The 13,510-nt window shown below is 42.4% G+C and overlaps 1 protein-coding gene and 2 long non-coding RNA genes across 8 annotated transcripts in view; 1 reads left to right on the top strand and 2 right to left on the bottom strand.

Annotated features, from left to right (window-relative positions):
• ebf3b (EBF transcription factor 3b) overlaps positions 1–3,427 on the bottom strand; it is a 67,950-nt gene extending 64,523 nt beyond the window's left edge. For 2 of the 6 annotated variants that reach the window (XM_072436799.1, XM_072436800.1), the window contains exons 1-4: positions 2,681–3,425; positions 2,236–2,392; positions 1,943–2,006; positions 1,559–1,614 (exon numbers count right to left, since the gene is read on the bottom strand). In XM_072436799.1, coding sequence (XP_072292900.1) covers positions 1,559–1,614; positions 1,943–2,006; positions 2,236–2,392; positions 2,681–2,811 — 408 coding nt within the window. In that variant the 5' untranslated portion in view covers positions 2,812–3,425. Of the gene's footprint in view, positions 1–1,558; positions 1,615–1,942; positions 2,007–2,235; positions 2,393–2,680 lie in introns of all 6 variants that reach the window. The other 4 variants (XM_072436802.1, XM_072436797.1, XM_072436796.1 and 1 more) reach the window with 3 other exon arrangements.
• A 3,986-nt stretch (positions 3,428–7,413) lies between these two features.
• Positions 7,414–11,628, top strand: LOC140351392 (uncharacterized). Its single transcript, XR_011925357.1, has 2 exons — positions 7,414–11,455; positions 11,490–11,628. It is a non-coding gene; the product is annotated as an uncharacterized lncRNA (long non-coding RNA).
• On the bottom strand, positions 11,214–13,082 carry LOC140351393 (uncharacterized). The gene is made up of 3 exons (XR_011925358.1): positions 12,824–13,082; positions 11,812–11,904; positions 11,214–11,323 (listed from the first exon to the last, which is right to left on the bottom strand). It is a non-coding gene; the product is annotated as an uncharacterized lncRNA (long non-coding RNA).
• Positions 13,083–13,510: the final 428 nt, after the last annotated feature.

The following is a 13,510-nucleotide window of genomic DNA, read 5'->3' on the forward strand; positions in this document are numbered from 1 at the left end:
ATTCATTTGTGTTTCTTTTTTAATCTGCTGTTATTAGGTGGCTCAGACAGAAGAGGGAAAGGAAGCGAGAGGGGAAGAGGATTTTCATAAGGACAGATCCAATAGAAGTGTCATCAATATGCTTATAATCTGGGGATATTTGGGGGAAAGTGTTAATGGGCAATCTGTTGTTTATTTTGAGCCGCTAACAATGATCTTTCTGTGGATAAAAAGCGGTGTCTGGCGGTACGGTTGAGTAATTTTTGAGCATTGGCTGAAACAGATGGCGTGGAGCTATCAGTTGTGCCGCTCCTCTCCCTCCTCTTCTCTTTCCCTCCTGCTCCTTCTATTTCTGAGGAGAGGCACTTTTTTTACACTCCGCGCTGAACCGGCACCAAGTGGAATATTGAATAAATACTCTTTTAATCGCCACGGCTATTGTTTTGAATTATCACGCGCGCATGATATTTTATTTTAATCCATTTGTTTTTTTTTTAATTCTTTTTTTGTTGTTGTTATATTTATTTTTTTATCACGCGTGAAGCCAATTTCAGAACGACTTTTTAAAAACACATTGACATATCAGAACCAGGTCGCCTCGTCTCCTCCTAAAATCCAGACAAATCCTTGCGCTTCTTTTTCCTTTTTTCACTGTTATTTTTGTGTGTTTTTCCAGGCCGATTATCTATCTATATTGCTTTGATTTATGTGGCGATTTGCGGCTGTAGAAACAGAAATCCATAAATTGCTTGCTCCGCGTCATTGACTCTGATCATTCGCGCAGGAATGTTGTCTTGTCTGTGCCGCGTGCGCCTTAAATCTGCGCGCGTAAAAAACATGCCAGCACGTGGACAGCTCCGGCTCCAGCGCCACCTTTGTGTGTGTGTGTGTGTGTGTGTGTGTGTGTGTGTGTGTGTGTGTGTGGTGTTTTTTTTAACTCCCTTAATTATAATTACGTACGGTGACCTGTGCGCGTCGCCCCATAGCGCACGGAAGACCTCTATAATGGCGACGTGAGCTGCGGGTTAAAAGTCACTCGGTTGTGTGTGTGTGTGTGTGTGTGTGTGTGTGTGTTTCAGTGTGTGTGTGTGTGTGTGTGTGTGTGTGTGTGTGTGTGTGTGTGTTTCACCTCCGTTTAGAGGATGAGTGGAAAGAGTTGCCGTTTTTCTAAAGATGGAATCGCACGTCTATGTAAATGTGGGATTGAGTTTGGACCGTCACCTTTTGACTCCTCGGCAGCAAAGTCAAATCAGATCATATGGAGCAGGCGTAGTGTTGAAAATTTAATGCCGGACAAACCGAGCCTACAAAGAAATCAAAGTGTGTCGGGCTAAAATTCACTTTGCAACGCGATATGGCCACGCTTAAACACTGCGAAGAGAAGCTGTCTCCTCTTGTTATTGCGCTAATTTTATTTTTATAGGTGCCACATGCAGACAATTTGTCCCGTGTTTTAATTCGTTTAGCTGCTGAATTTTAAGTGTTTCGTTTTGCACCGCGTTCGAGCCTTGGAAATGAAAGTTAGAGCCGTGCGTGAAATGAAAAGGGAAAGCGTAAAACACGTGGAGTCAAAGCTTACCTGCTTCGTCATGGAATCGATTAGCCGTATGTAAAGATCTTGTTCTGTTCTGACGCCTGCGTGGACAGGGAATAAAAGAGAAAAATAAAGGTCAACAACTGGCTATGCAAAACACACAATAAAATAACAAAAAATATGCATGGGTAAATTAAAGTAAAATATCAAACTTGGGGGTTAAAATGTGTAATTAATTTTCTTTTCTTTTCCAAATATCATCACTAAATGTAATTGTTAGACTGAGCTATCATTATTGTTTTTATTATCATTACTATTATCATTGCAATTATTATTATTACTATTATTACTACTAATATTATTTCAGAATATATCTACAATCTTACGTTGTGTGTTTTTGAGTTTAAAATATGATTTGACTTTACTTACCATTACTGTACAATAACTGTAGTTTGTAATGAATCCCATTGTTAGTTTTTTCACTGGTTGGTTCCTGGACAAGAGAAAGGGTTTAATACAGAGTAGAAGAGTCACAAATAACTTTAATGTGAGGTGGAAAAAAACACAGTTTAAGTCCAGACGCTTTTGCAACGACTGTCTGTCATGGAGCAATTGAGTTTTAAAACAAATCAATATTACACGTGACTAGTCCGGTAAAACCTTTTAGAGCGCCGTAATTTGGACACATGTGCCTGATTGTGTTGTGAAGGGAGGATGCTTACTTTATCCTTCTCCACAAAGTCCACAAAAGCTGTCCTTTCGATCTCCACGGGCTGACCCTGTCTGTCATACAGCGCCAGGACGAAATGGAAAAAATTGGATTTTCTGAGGTTGGATGGAGGCTGCTTTTCATAATGTGCCCGTGCCAAGCCGACACCGCTGCGGGGAGGAAGAGAAACAAGGAGAGGGAGAAAGAGGAGAGCACGTCGGTTAAGCAGCGGACACCTCGGGGAGACACGGGATGACGAGATGGAGGGAGAAGTGGATGGAAAACATTTGGGCTTTGAGATTTCTTGATTTGTCACAATAATGCGGTGTAATGAAAGACGGGCAAAGGGAGCCGAAGGGGGGGCACTTATTGGGTAATTGATACAGAGTATTCAGGGGATTGAGGGGTCGATATGATGAGGCATGGGAAGGGAGATGAGTTTTTTGGCAATGCGTTACCTTTGGGCGGCTGTGTTCGCGTCCACCACCCCAGCTGTGTGCATCCATGAGCGGACTGAATTCAGTCCACCCAGCGGTTCTTCCTTCATCGTTGTCCCGCCTCGCGGTATAGTTTCCTGAATCCCAAACATTTAGGACAATTTTTAAAAAGCGAGCCTCCTGTGAAATTAAGCGAAGGAAATTAAAAAAGCGTCCAAGTTATCCTTCGGGGTCTCGGGACAGAGAGCAAACCCGGTCCACAGGTCTTGCCTCCCTCTTCAGTCCGTCCGATGTGAACAATTCTCAAAGTGCACTACTTAGTTAGAGCCGTATCCACACGCCGGAAAAAAGTGTTCAAGAAGAGACAAGATTTCGTTGTTGTCTTGCTATTGTTCCTCTTTGTTTTTGGTGCTATTCACAGAAAAATCGATGTCAGTTGTTTGTGTTGGTGGGTGAAGCTGCTCTCAAAGTGCCCACATCCCTGAAGCACCCGCATCCAAAACCTTCAGGACTTCTTCCTCTTCTTCTAGTTGTAAATGAAAAAAAAAACACTCCTGCAGAACACGGTGCTGCTGCTGCTGCCGCCTGCTCGCTGCTTCTCCGTAAGACAAACACACGGGCGAAGGCTGATCACCAGTGGAGGTGTTCCTCGTACACAGGAGAGCTGGATAAGGGGCCCTTGCGCGTCGTGCACGATGGATGGGAACATGCAAAACTAAGCCCTCTTTCCCCGAGGACTGAAATCTTTCCCGGGAGCCAAAACTCTAAACCCACGGGAGAGGCGCTGTCAGAGTGTGACGCGGCGGGAGGCGGGGTTTTGACCAAATATGGAGCTGTGACGCTTCCTGTCAGAGCAGCGGCGGGCAGGCGGCGGGCGCTCTCCACTCGTCCAAACGAGCCCGACTGCACTCGCGCTACTTTTGCCTCACGCTTAGGCCCCAGCCGCGGTGAGTTGGACTTTTTTAATTGAACGGGGCGTAACATCACACGTAATAAACTAATACAGACAAATAATAATAATAATAGCCTCTTAATGTGTCGTGTTTTAGTGGACTTAATCAAAGCGAGGCGAATGATTTATTGCGTTTTATGAAAGAGGAACTGTAGTAATTGATATATTTATTAACTTTAATTTGATTCTGATTACTACAAATTGATTTGAGGATATGATTTATTCAGTTATGTGTCGGGAGCATCTCTATAGCTGCGTGAATATCCAGTCCATAAATCATTTCAACAAAGACAGATCAAGTTTCTTTTACGCTTCTTTAATTGCGTGTTATTCAGCGTGGATAAAGTATAATTAATTGCGCGTATTTTTATTTATAAACTTATCAGATTAATGTGAGTATATATTGTATTAGATTATTGGTATTAAAGGAAACATTAAATAGTTGTAGAGACACGCATTCTACATAATTACGTGCGTAATAATCCATCGTGTGCGCAATTGGATTTTTGTGCCAAGACAAATCAATGTCATGGCTGTGAGTGGTTGAGGTCACTTTTTGGACACTTTTTTTTCCTTTTTCTTTTGTAAGCACAGCCATCATCTTTTATCATCTCATTAAAGTATCTAAAGGAAAACAACATGTTGTGTGTGTTTTCTATTCTGATGTGAAATCTTATTATTCCAGTGTATTTTCCAAAGCACTGTCCGGTTCATTAGTGGTGAAAGGAGGAGAGGATGGACAAGAGGAGGGGCGCGGGGAAGAGAGATGTGCTGGATCCTTTTGCCATCTATCTCGCTGCAGCTGAGGGTTAATAGCTGCTGCCAAAGATAAGTGAATTATAAGCTGTTGCTTTCACCTCGACACAATCTCGTTCTAAATTGCCCAATCAGAAAATTATGCTGTGGATTTTTAATAATAATTTTAAATATTTTATTGACATTTATATTTTATTTTTTTTATTCAAAGTTTTTTGTTATTAAGTGCGTCTTTGTTTCATTACACGTGAGTGAAAATGCGCGCACTTGTTTCGTCTCTTGCAGCGGGATTGCAAATACACTTTTTGCAGTTTTTCGCGCACATCTCAAGTCGCTTATTAGAAGTTAACCCGTGATTACACGCGCCAAGGCGATTTAAATCTGATTATCAAATTAGGGGACTTTGAGACAAATCCTCTTAGATCTGATACCGTTGACTGGAGAGGGAGAATGGCTCTCCGCTGCAGCCGTTACGTAGGTAACGATGCTGTCCTGAAAGGGACTTTTAAACCGTATTTGACAACAAATGCAGCTGCCCCGCTATTTCAGAAGATATTAGAGAGGAAAATGAATGCAAATCTGTGTGCAGGAGCCATCTGGACGTGGAGAGAGGGAGTCAGCTGCTGCACACACTGAGGCGCGGAGCCTGAATCCGTCTCAGCTCATTCTGTGGGATCATCTGTGCGCTGGGCTTACACCGTGGAAAATGCGCTCTCCATCATTAGGTGAAATAAAGGGTTTGTTTTAGGCGGCCGCATTAGCACGTCTTATACGCGCTGCCGTTTGAAGGGAGGTAAGTGACGGCTGACTGTAGACTGTGGATTGAGTTATGTTCAAGCCACTGTAATGACATGGCTCTCTTACTTTCTATTGACTCGCCACAAAGAGCGAACCCCCACAGAGCCCGTCCTGACCACTGAGAGAAAACCAAAGTGCAAGGGACGCGCGTGGCTCCCAATAAAATGCCCACGCGGTGACTTGGAAGACCTCCCGTCCTGCCGGGACGAGCCTGCTCCGTATTGAGGGTGACGTCTTCTTTTTTGTGTGAATTTACGGGGCGAGGCTCTCATGATCTCCACAAATTTGCATGTAAATGGCGACATCAGCCTATACGCGTGCCAGGGGCCAGCGGGCCTCCCAGATGTCAAGGCAAAGTCAATCAGGCGGCCGCTGGCCAGCTGTCCATCCGCGCACTTTATTGGGACAACACTTTGATTAGGCGCTCACCTGCATTGTGCCTTAATGAGCTGATTAGAAAGAAAAAGTAGAAGTGTTATCAGCAAACATAACAAGACTCCTAGCGCATGGCGTGTTTTAAAATCAACCCTTTATTAAATATTAATCAAACGCCTACAGTTACGCATCATTCCAGATCCATATGCCACAACAGGCAGCAGCCCACGCTGTGTTTACTGCACATTGTTTGTTCCATTGTTTAGACCCACTTTTGTTCAGAGGATGACATTTTCTGTTGTCACCAGGCCCCATTTATTTTTTATATATTTTGCAGGTGCTCATAAAACGGCTGCATTCATATTTTCAGGCTTTATGTAAATAATTGCATCACTTGTGGATTTATTCCAATATATTTAACTCGTCTGTTTTATGACTCCACGATACAAAATGAAATGTATAGGCCTGCATTCAATTGTTTATTAAATTGTCAAATATTAAAATGGACTTTATTGGATTGAATTTGCATTGGAACTTAGTTTGGGCTTCTAAGGCCTGCACAGTCCAGCGCGCCAGGGGAATTCCTCGTGGCACACATATAAATCTCCTATTAAAACGCGCTCGCTCTTATTGTTAATAACACGAGTAAAAACACAAATGGCCGTGAGTGATGAGATCAATCACTCGGGCTTTTGGTGTCAAGTGGTAATAGCTGATAGACGGACAGCGCCCCTCGTTGGTTACACTTGAGATCATTGTGTCGATAGGAGGCAAGAGCGGTGCGCGCCCCCAAACACAGCTCCACACAGCTCTGGGTGATGCTGCCACGTGCACGACGGCAGCCAAAAGTCAAAAGGCCTGTTCGTGTCTCTGCGTATGTGTTTCAAATGTAGCCATATTCATGTTTATGGCGTATGAAATTAGCAAAAGGAAAAGCGGGAACTAGAGACTCAGGTTTTACGCATGGTGTATCGTGCGTAAAACGTAATCTATAGGCCGACATTTTGAATATAAATATAATCTATGAATATTATTCCAATTATTATTATTATTATTATTATTATTATTATTATTATTATTATTATTATTGACTTGGTGTGACTCTAATCAAAGTTTGTCTACATTGTGTGCGTCTAACAAACACGGGCCCCTGACACCGCGGCGTGACCTCACATTTCGTCACTAACTTCTGCCAGAGCTCGTGTTAATTGTGTGCAGTGGTGAGTTGCTGTCAAGGGCATTGGCCGCGCGCGCACAATTTGCATTTCCATTCTGCTGTGGAAATGATGAGAAGAGTTTCTGCGCGGTTTAGAGCCTCGCGGCGCAAGTCTGTGGGCGAATTACATTTAAAGAAGGCGAGAGAAATTAAATAAGAAACCGAGACCACTTCAGGGCTATTAACATCTAAAATATCCCCTGGAAATTTAGACCAAAATACACATGACCGAATACCCATGGCACCGGCGCTCTCGCAGCCACGTATCCAATTGTGTCCATCAATGTTTTGTGAGCCTTTCTCAAATTATTTTCTGAAAAGTTATTACGCCGTCACTCATTTCGCTGATGGATATTTGAATGCAGCTCTGACTGGCCCATATTTACTCTTTAATATAAGTGTCAGGTGCCAAATCAGACTTGGGGGTCTATTAAAAATCTCATCAGTAAGTATGATATGGGCACATGTTGCGTCGTGGCCTTAAAAAACGGGATGCATCAGCTTTAACCTTGGCGTTTTTTTCTTGCCATGTGTGCGCCAGCCTTTGCCACAGCACTCAGGAGAACTCATTCCACCGCTGACCTCTCTGATTGAGGCGCTGCCAGCCACACACTCACCTGCAAGAGTCCACATCAAACGCTATATATGTATTTTTTTAGTTTTTTTGTTTTTACCTCATATGGTAAAACTGTGGCTTATGCAGAAACACACAGGGCAGCATCTCCATATTGAGGTGCACTACTATTAACGGAAATGTTAATTATGATGTCAAGACAGAGGCAGAGTCAAGGTGAAAGTAGCACAGCAATAGCTAAAAATAATCTTTGCCATCCCCAGTACAGTGTGAACCTGCCTGCGAGTGTTACTGGCAAGGGACCCCTCTGTTCCGACAAAGAGGTGGAAGTATAGAGAAGTAAATTAATTAGACTACACAAGCCAAATTTTTGTCTTTGTTTCATCCGTGCTTGTCCCGTCCTTATTTTCTTTTTTATCTTTGCGAACCTCTCCCTCTTTCATGCTATCGGAAGTGCAGCAAATTGTATAATGCCGCTCTTTGTTCTTACAGCCACTTGAATAGCCATCCGTGAGCGTATACACACACACGCACACACACGTTCACAAAAAAACACTGACAAACTGATCATCTTAAAAAAGCAACGCCCTGGTGCTCCACTTGGCCTACTTTCCACACAGCAGCACTGGGACGTGGGAAGAGCAATAGAATTCAGGGGAGGATGTTCTTCCACTCTGGGAAACATTGGGTATAGCAAGTGTGATGCTCATAAACATAGCCTTTGCATTGTCAACCTTAGACCGCGTTTGCCCTAGATAACTAGTCCCCATGTGCTCCACCATTCTCTTTGACTTTGCAATTGAAATCCGGGGAAGATTATGCCAAAGCTAAAAGAGGCAAACTCCAGGGTGGGATTTTCAATTGTCAATTCCTGTTGGATTTAATAGCATTATGACATATAGTACACCATCTGCTGGGTTTCCTGTTACTAGGGCAGCCTGTTTGCAGAGAACATCATTGCAGCCACTAATTTTGAATGGACAGCACAAAGTCGATTCGGAATTTTTTTTTTCTTTGCTCAGACGTATGACTAAGCATGGGGGTCTCCAGGTCTCCCAACAGTAGCAGCGCACACACAGAGAAAGGTGCAGGGAAAAGTAACTAGCCCTAACTTTAGCCAAGCAGACTTCCTGAAGCGCTGGATAATCTGAGGCTTCTCCGAACACCGCCTAACCAAATGTCGACATCTGTGAGGGTGTGCATAAAGAAAAGCTCCTCAGAGAAACGCGGGGATAATAATCTTAGTTCCCCTCACCTTCAGCTTGCCCATAGGGGTTTCAATAGGGAGATGAAGAAATCCTATGTAAACATGCCAAGTCAAATTTTCACTTGAAATGTGACATGCAGGCGAAAGGGCAACCTCGGTGCATGTCTAATGTGCTTCCCATTACTTGAGTCATCAGTGCCCCTGGATGTAAACAATTGATGTATTCAGTCCGAGCGTTTCGACTATGCTCACATGAAAACACCTTCTTATCCATTACTGTACAAATTGTGCAAAGGTGAGACGCCCGAAACAAGCCCAAACGGGATGCCTGTGTTCAATAGCATCTATAAAGCGACTTTGCCTCTCTTGAGAAACATACAAAGTTTGAGCATCTGTTCCATCATGTAGTCTTTGTTGAGAAATTAAATATTGAACTGATCTAGTGTACCATGAATGTTTCACTCTCATAGTGATTAGACAGACAGAGAGGCAAGACACTGCAGCACTTTATGTCCTGTTTTAATATAGCCTGCTTGTTGTTGTCGCCTTAAAGTGTTTCACACACTAGATTGTGCCGTTGGTATCGAAAATGTTTTTTAATGCCATTCCAATTAGACTTAACATGCATGTCTAATTCTAGTACACAAGCACGCACACATAAGCAAATTGGCATGCGCACGTCATATTTCCTCAATCACCCAGTGCACAATAAGCTCTATGATTGTGGTCCAGCTGATAATGCACATCAATATAATTGGAAAAAAGAAATTACGGTTTGGGTTTTATGATTCAATTATCAACTTACTACCATCTGTTTTTACCATTTTATTTTTAAATCTATCAAGGAAAAGTCAAAAGGCTGCACTGATTTAAATTAGTTTTGCTGTTTGCCGTTAAAGGACACCTTTTTTTACTCCATTGTCCTTTGCTCCAAATCAACAATTGTCTCAAGAGAGGAGCTGCAATTGCAATGATGTTTTCTGACATTAACATTTTAGATTAGCGAAGCAGCAGACCTGTGTAACATGCAAAAGGAAGAGGAAGGGAACCGGTATCATCACAGAGATCATAAAATGGTGTCGTGAGTAGTCTTTTGTCCGGCACCATAGGAGAGTTCTGTTGCTAAAGGGAAGGACAAAAGCACAAGGCGCCACGGGTATAATGTTCCCCAGAGCAACAATGTCCAAAGTTTCAACTTGCAGCACATGGGTGTAACTTTAACTGGAATAGTGTGGATCAAAGAGGCACAAACAAAGTGGGTGGAAATGCTGCAGGAGTGTCTGTGCCGGAGTGAAGGACAGGTTCACTGGAGGGAAAGCCATTTAGGAGACGCAGGCTGAGCAATCACGCCTAATTACTGCCACTGTGTTTAGTGAACTCACAGGGCAGTGCCATTTACTCAAGAAAATTGATGTGTTTTTCATTCTCAAAAATAATAACCTTAACAGAAGTGTGTCAAAACAAGCGTATCACCTAGAAACCTCAATTAATAAAACCAATTGTGTTTTTCCTGCTTAGATTTTACGATACATGATGTAGAGCGAATCTCAAACATTCATTTTGCATTTGACAATCTTCTCCTTGCTCCTTTAAATAAGTAACACAACCTTGAAAAACTGTGGGGCTTAGGGCAACTCATCAGGTTAGATGAGCACAATACGGATGTGTAACCTTTACACCGCAGTTGAACCTGCACATACAAGTGTTATGAAGGTCCCTGTGGCACTCTGCTCTTCTGACATGGATTTGAAGACTTGCCACTTTATTAGCTGCTAAGCCCCCAATACTTGTTCTATATAGTGGAGGCCTATGTTATGAGCTAGGATCTCATTGTCTGGCGTTATTAGAGGAAGAGTCGGCAGCACTCTCGCTACGCCCCCAGAGACCGGCTTGACTGTTTGAAGGGAAGCTACAAGTGCAATTTAACCCATCTTATTTACAATATGAACTGTTACAAGGACATCATTGCTGCAAGGATTCACATCTAATATACGGCAGCCCACCAACATGATTCATTTCTGTTCAATTTCATTTGAGTATATTTGTCCGACTTTCAATAGAGCCTTAAAAATCTGTCAATTATTATGTCTTTCCTCTATATGTTATTTTTATCCATTAAGAGCTTGATGTAACATCAACTATAATGGCATTTTAAAATGAAAAACACATAAAAATCTACTCGTTTATTACTACCGGTGCATAAGCAAGCCATTTCCTGAGATACTTATCAACTTTGTTTTAGCTTGGGGAAAACAAGCAATTTGTGATCACCACTTGTATCAGCAGCACAACACTTTCTTCTCCAGCCCGGGGAAGAGAGGTTGACGTTGAATAATAAGTGCCATAGTGCCATCTAGTGCACAAAAAGCGACACTGACCAGGGGGCTGAGTGAAAGTGAGATCTGCATAAATCTACAGTTATATGTGCACTTTTAAAGCCTGGTCAAATAGCCACAGCTGCTAAATAATAAAAGCTTAAGGACAGCGCACCATTTAAAGCGACAGTCTATGTGTGCGCTTCTGTAACTACATGACCACACTGAAAATTTCCACTCGGGGGAAATAAACAAGAAGACAAAGGTTCGTCTTCCAAGCCAAGTCTTTGACAACCTTCAGTTTCAGGGAGCCGCAAGGATAATCTCGTTCAGACAATGAGACCACGTTGAAGGCTGTGCATGCAAATTACGCTCCTGCCATCTAAATTAGAAAGACTAAGACAGACCTCGAGTCATCGGGCTTCATATCTCACCCATTGGGCCTCCTGGCTGTTAGCTCGCCACTGGATGCTATAGAAACCACAAAAATAATAAGTAAGAAATACACATACACACACAGGCCAAAACAAGAGTGTTGAATAATTGATTGTGTTTGTCTTTGCTGTTTTGGCGTGTTATGTGTGTGTGTGTGTGAGTGTGTGTGTGTGTGTGTGTGTGTGTGTGTGTGAGAGTAAAGACTGAGGGTCTGGACACAGCACATGCCCCAGAGCAGAGCAGACACTGGCCAATGGTTTGTGTTAAAACTGTCTGATGGACTAGAATGGGGGAAGGGTTTGTGTGCACACATGAGTATCGGTATTTATGTCCAGGGAAAATTCGCACAGAAAGGCCAAGAGAGTTTAGAAGGCATAAATATGATGATGAGTTCACGGGCCCAACAAAGTGTTTTTGGACTCGCTTGCAGTAAAAATGAAGTAAAGATTTTTGGACTTAAAAAACACAGGTCGGTAAATGGCTTAGAAATAGGTATGTTGGAAGATGTTAGAAAGTCAATATACCTTCATTTTGTCTGTGCTGGTAATGAGCCATATTTTCTGGGGAAAATGGCTGCTTCTCCGGAGGCACCGTGTCTACTGAATGTGGCCCTGATCCTGGATAAAACAGAAGGCTCACCAATCAATCTCTCCAGGTTGCCCACAGCCAGAGAAAGCAGCTGCACCACATGTTTGCCTTGTGCGATAGCGACAAGTTAACATACGGGCAGCACAGTAACCATCCACAAGCAGCCTCTAGCTGTCTTATAATGAATTCCCACTGGGATGGGGAACTATCAGAGTCAGTGGTGTTACTGGAGGCTCGGAATAAAGTCAACACCTCTCCTTGTACCTGATGAAGCAACGGCACACCACACACACATGCAGTACACACGCTGCACTCAAGTAGCAAAAACCTGGAGAAAATACTATGTACACACCAATTAAGATGTGCTGTTTATTAAATCTCAAATTAGGCCTAATTCAAATGTTTCTCCCTCACGCTGAGACCATTGTTCTTTCTTTGGCTTTTAATAGTGCTTAGCGGTCCAGCAGCAATATTCTCCAGACTAATTTGTGGTTTAATATGGAAGAAATTGTTAAAACACATTGATCATTTTACATATTTTAATGCAGTTGGGAATCGTTTTAATTATTGCGCCTCAATAAATGAGCTGGTAAAAAACAAAACAAAAGTGAAGTTCATTCTTTTTATTGTATCTTTTGTCGTGTTTTATTTTCTCTTGACACTTGAATTGTTGTAGAATTGTACAGCCGATGCTATTAAAAATATTTATTACTGCTGTGTAATAAACGACTGCATTGTGTTAAAAAAATAAAAAATAAAAAAGTTTCAAGAATGAAGTTGCTCGTATGATTTGTCAACAGTGCTCATGTTTAGGATTGTCCGATAAGGTATTCCAGTGCCATTTGTCAAGGCAGTTCTATTTCGGTTTCTATGACTAACTAACTTCTAGTGCAGCCAATACAGCAGTAGACTTGGTCCACCTTTATATATAGATAGTGTGTTGCTAACCTCCAGGCCTGTGCTCTGCAGGCTCCCAGGGGACGCGTTGTGAGTGATGAGAGGGATGTGGAGCCTGGGAGATGCCGGGGAGAAGGTTTAGGTGAGACTTGGACCAGGTCTTGCAGGGTGCATCCCTATTTATTCACTTGCCACCTCCAGGACAGTCTGCAGATGTAGAAAACAAACAAAGCTCTAAGGCACCATATGCACAGGATTAAGGCAAGCTGTCTTCATATAATTACAGTTGGGGTAAATGAGAATAATTTGTTATCCAGACTATATCAGACCATTTCTTCCTGTATAATCCCTGCATAAATCAAGAATGTTAAAGTTATGGTATGGTCAGCATTTTCATTTTTAGCAGTGGACTTACACCCAATGTTTCATATTTAAAATTACACATGCATATCCTAAACTAGGGGGGACATGAATCCCCCAATTTAATACAATAAAATATAGGCCACAATGAATTACAAGAATTAGCCAAGTTGGCCTTGTCATAAGAATAAAACTGCATATTGCAATGCAAAAAACACTCCTGGACAAATGAGAGATTACACCGAATACATTCATGGTTTAATTAGGCTTTGTTTCATAAACATTTAGGTTATTAAAGGTCACATCCTGACCTGGCTGTCCGCCTCAGAGAGTGGCAGCAGGCCACAGTAGGTCCTGCAGAGGTGGGACATTGCATAT

This window comes from Eucyclogobius newberryi, unplaced genomic scaffold (assembly GCF_026437365.1).
Source record: "Eucyclogobius newberryi isolate DKJ021-1_F unplaced genomic scaffold, fEucNew1.0.hap1 SCAF_8, whole genome shotgun sequence".
NCBI lineage: Eukaryota > Metazoa > Chordata > Actinopteri > Gobiiformes > Gobiidae > Eucyclogobius > Eucyclogobius newberryi.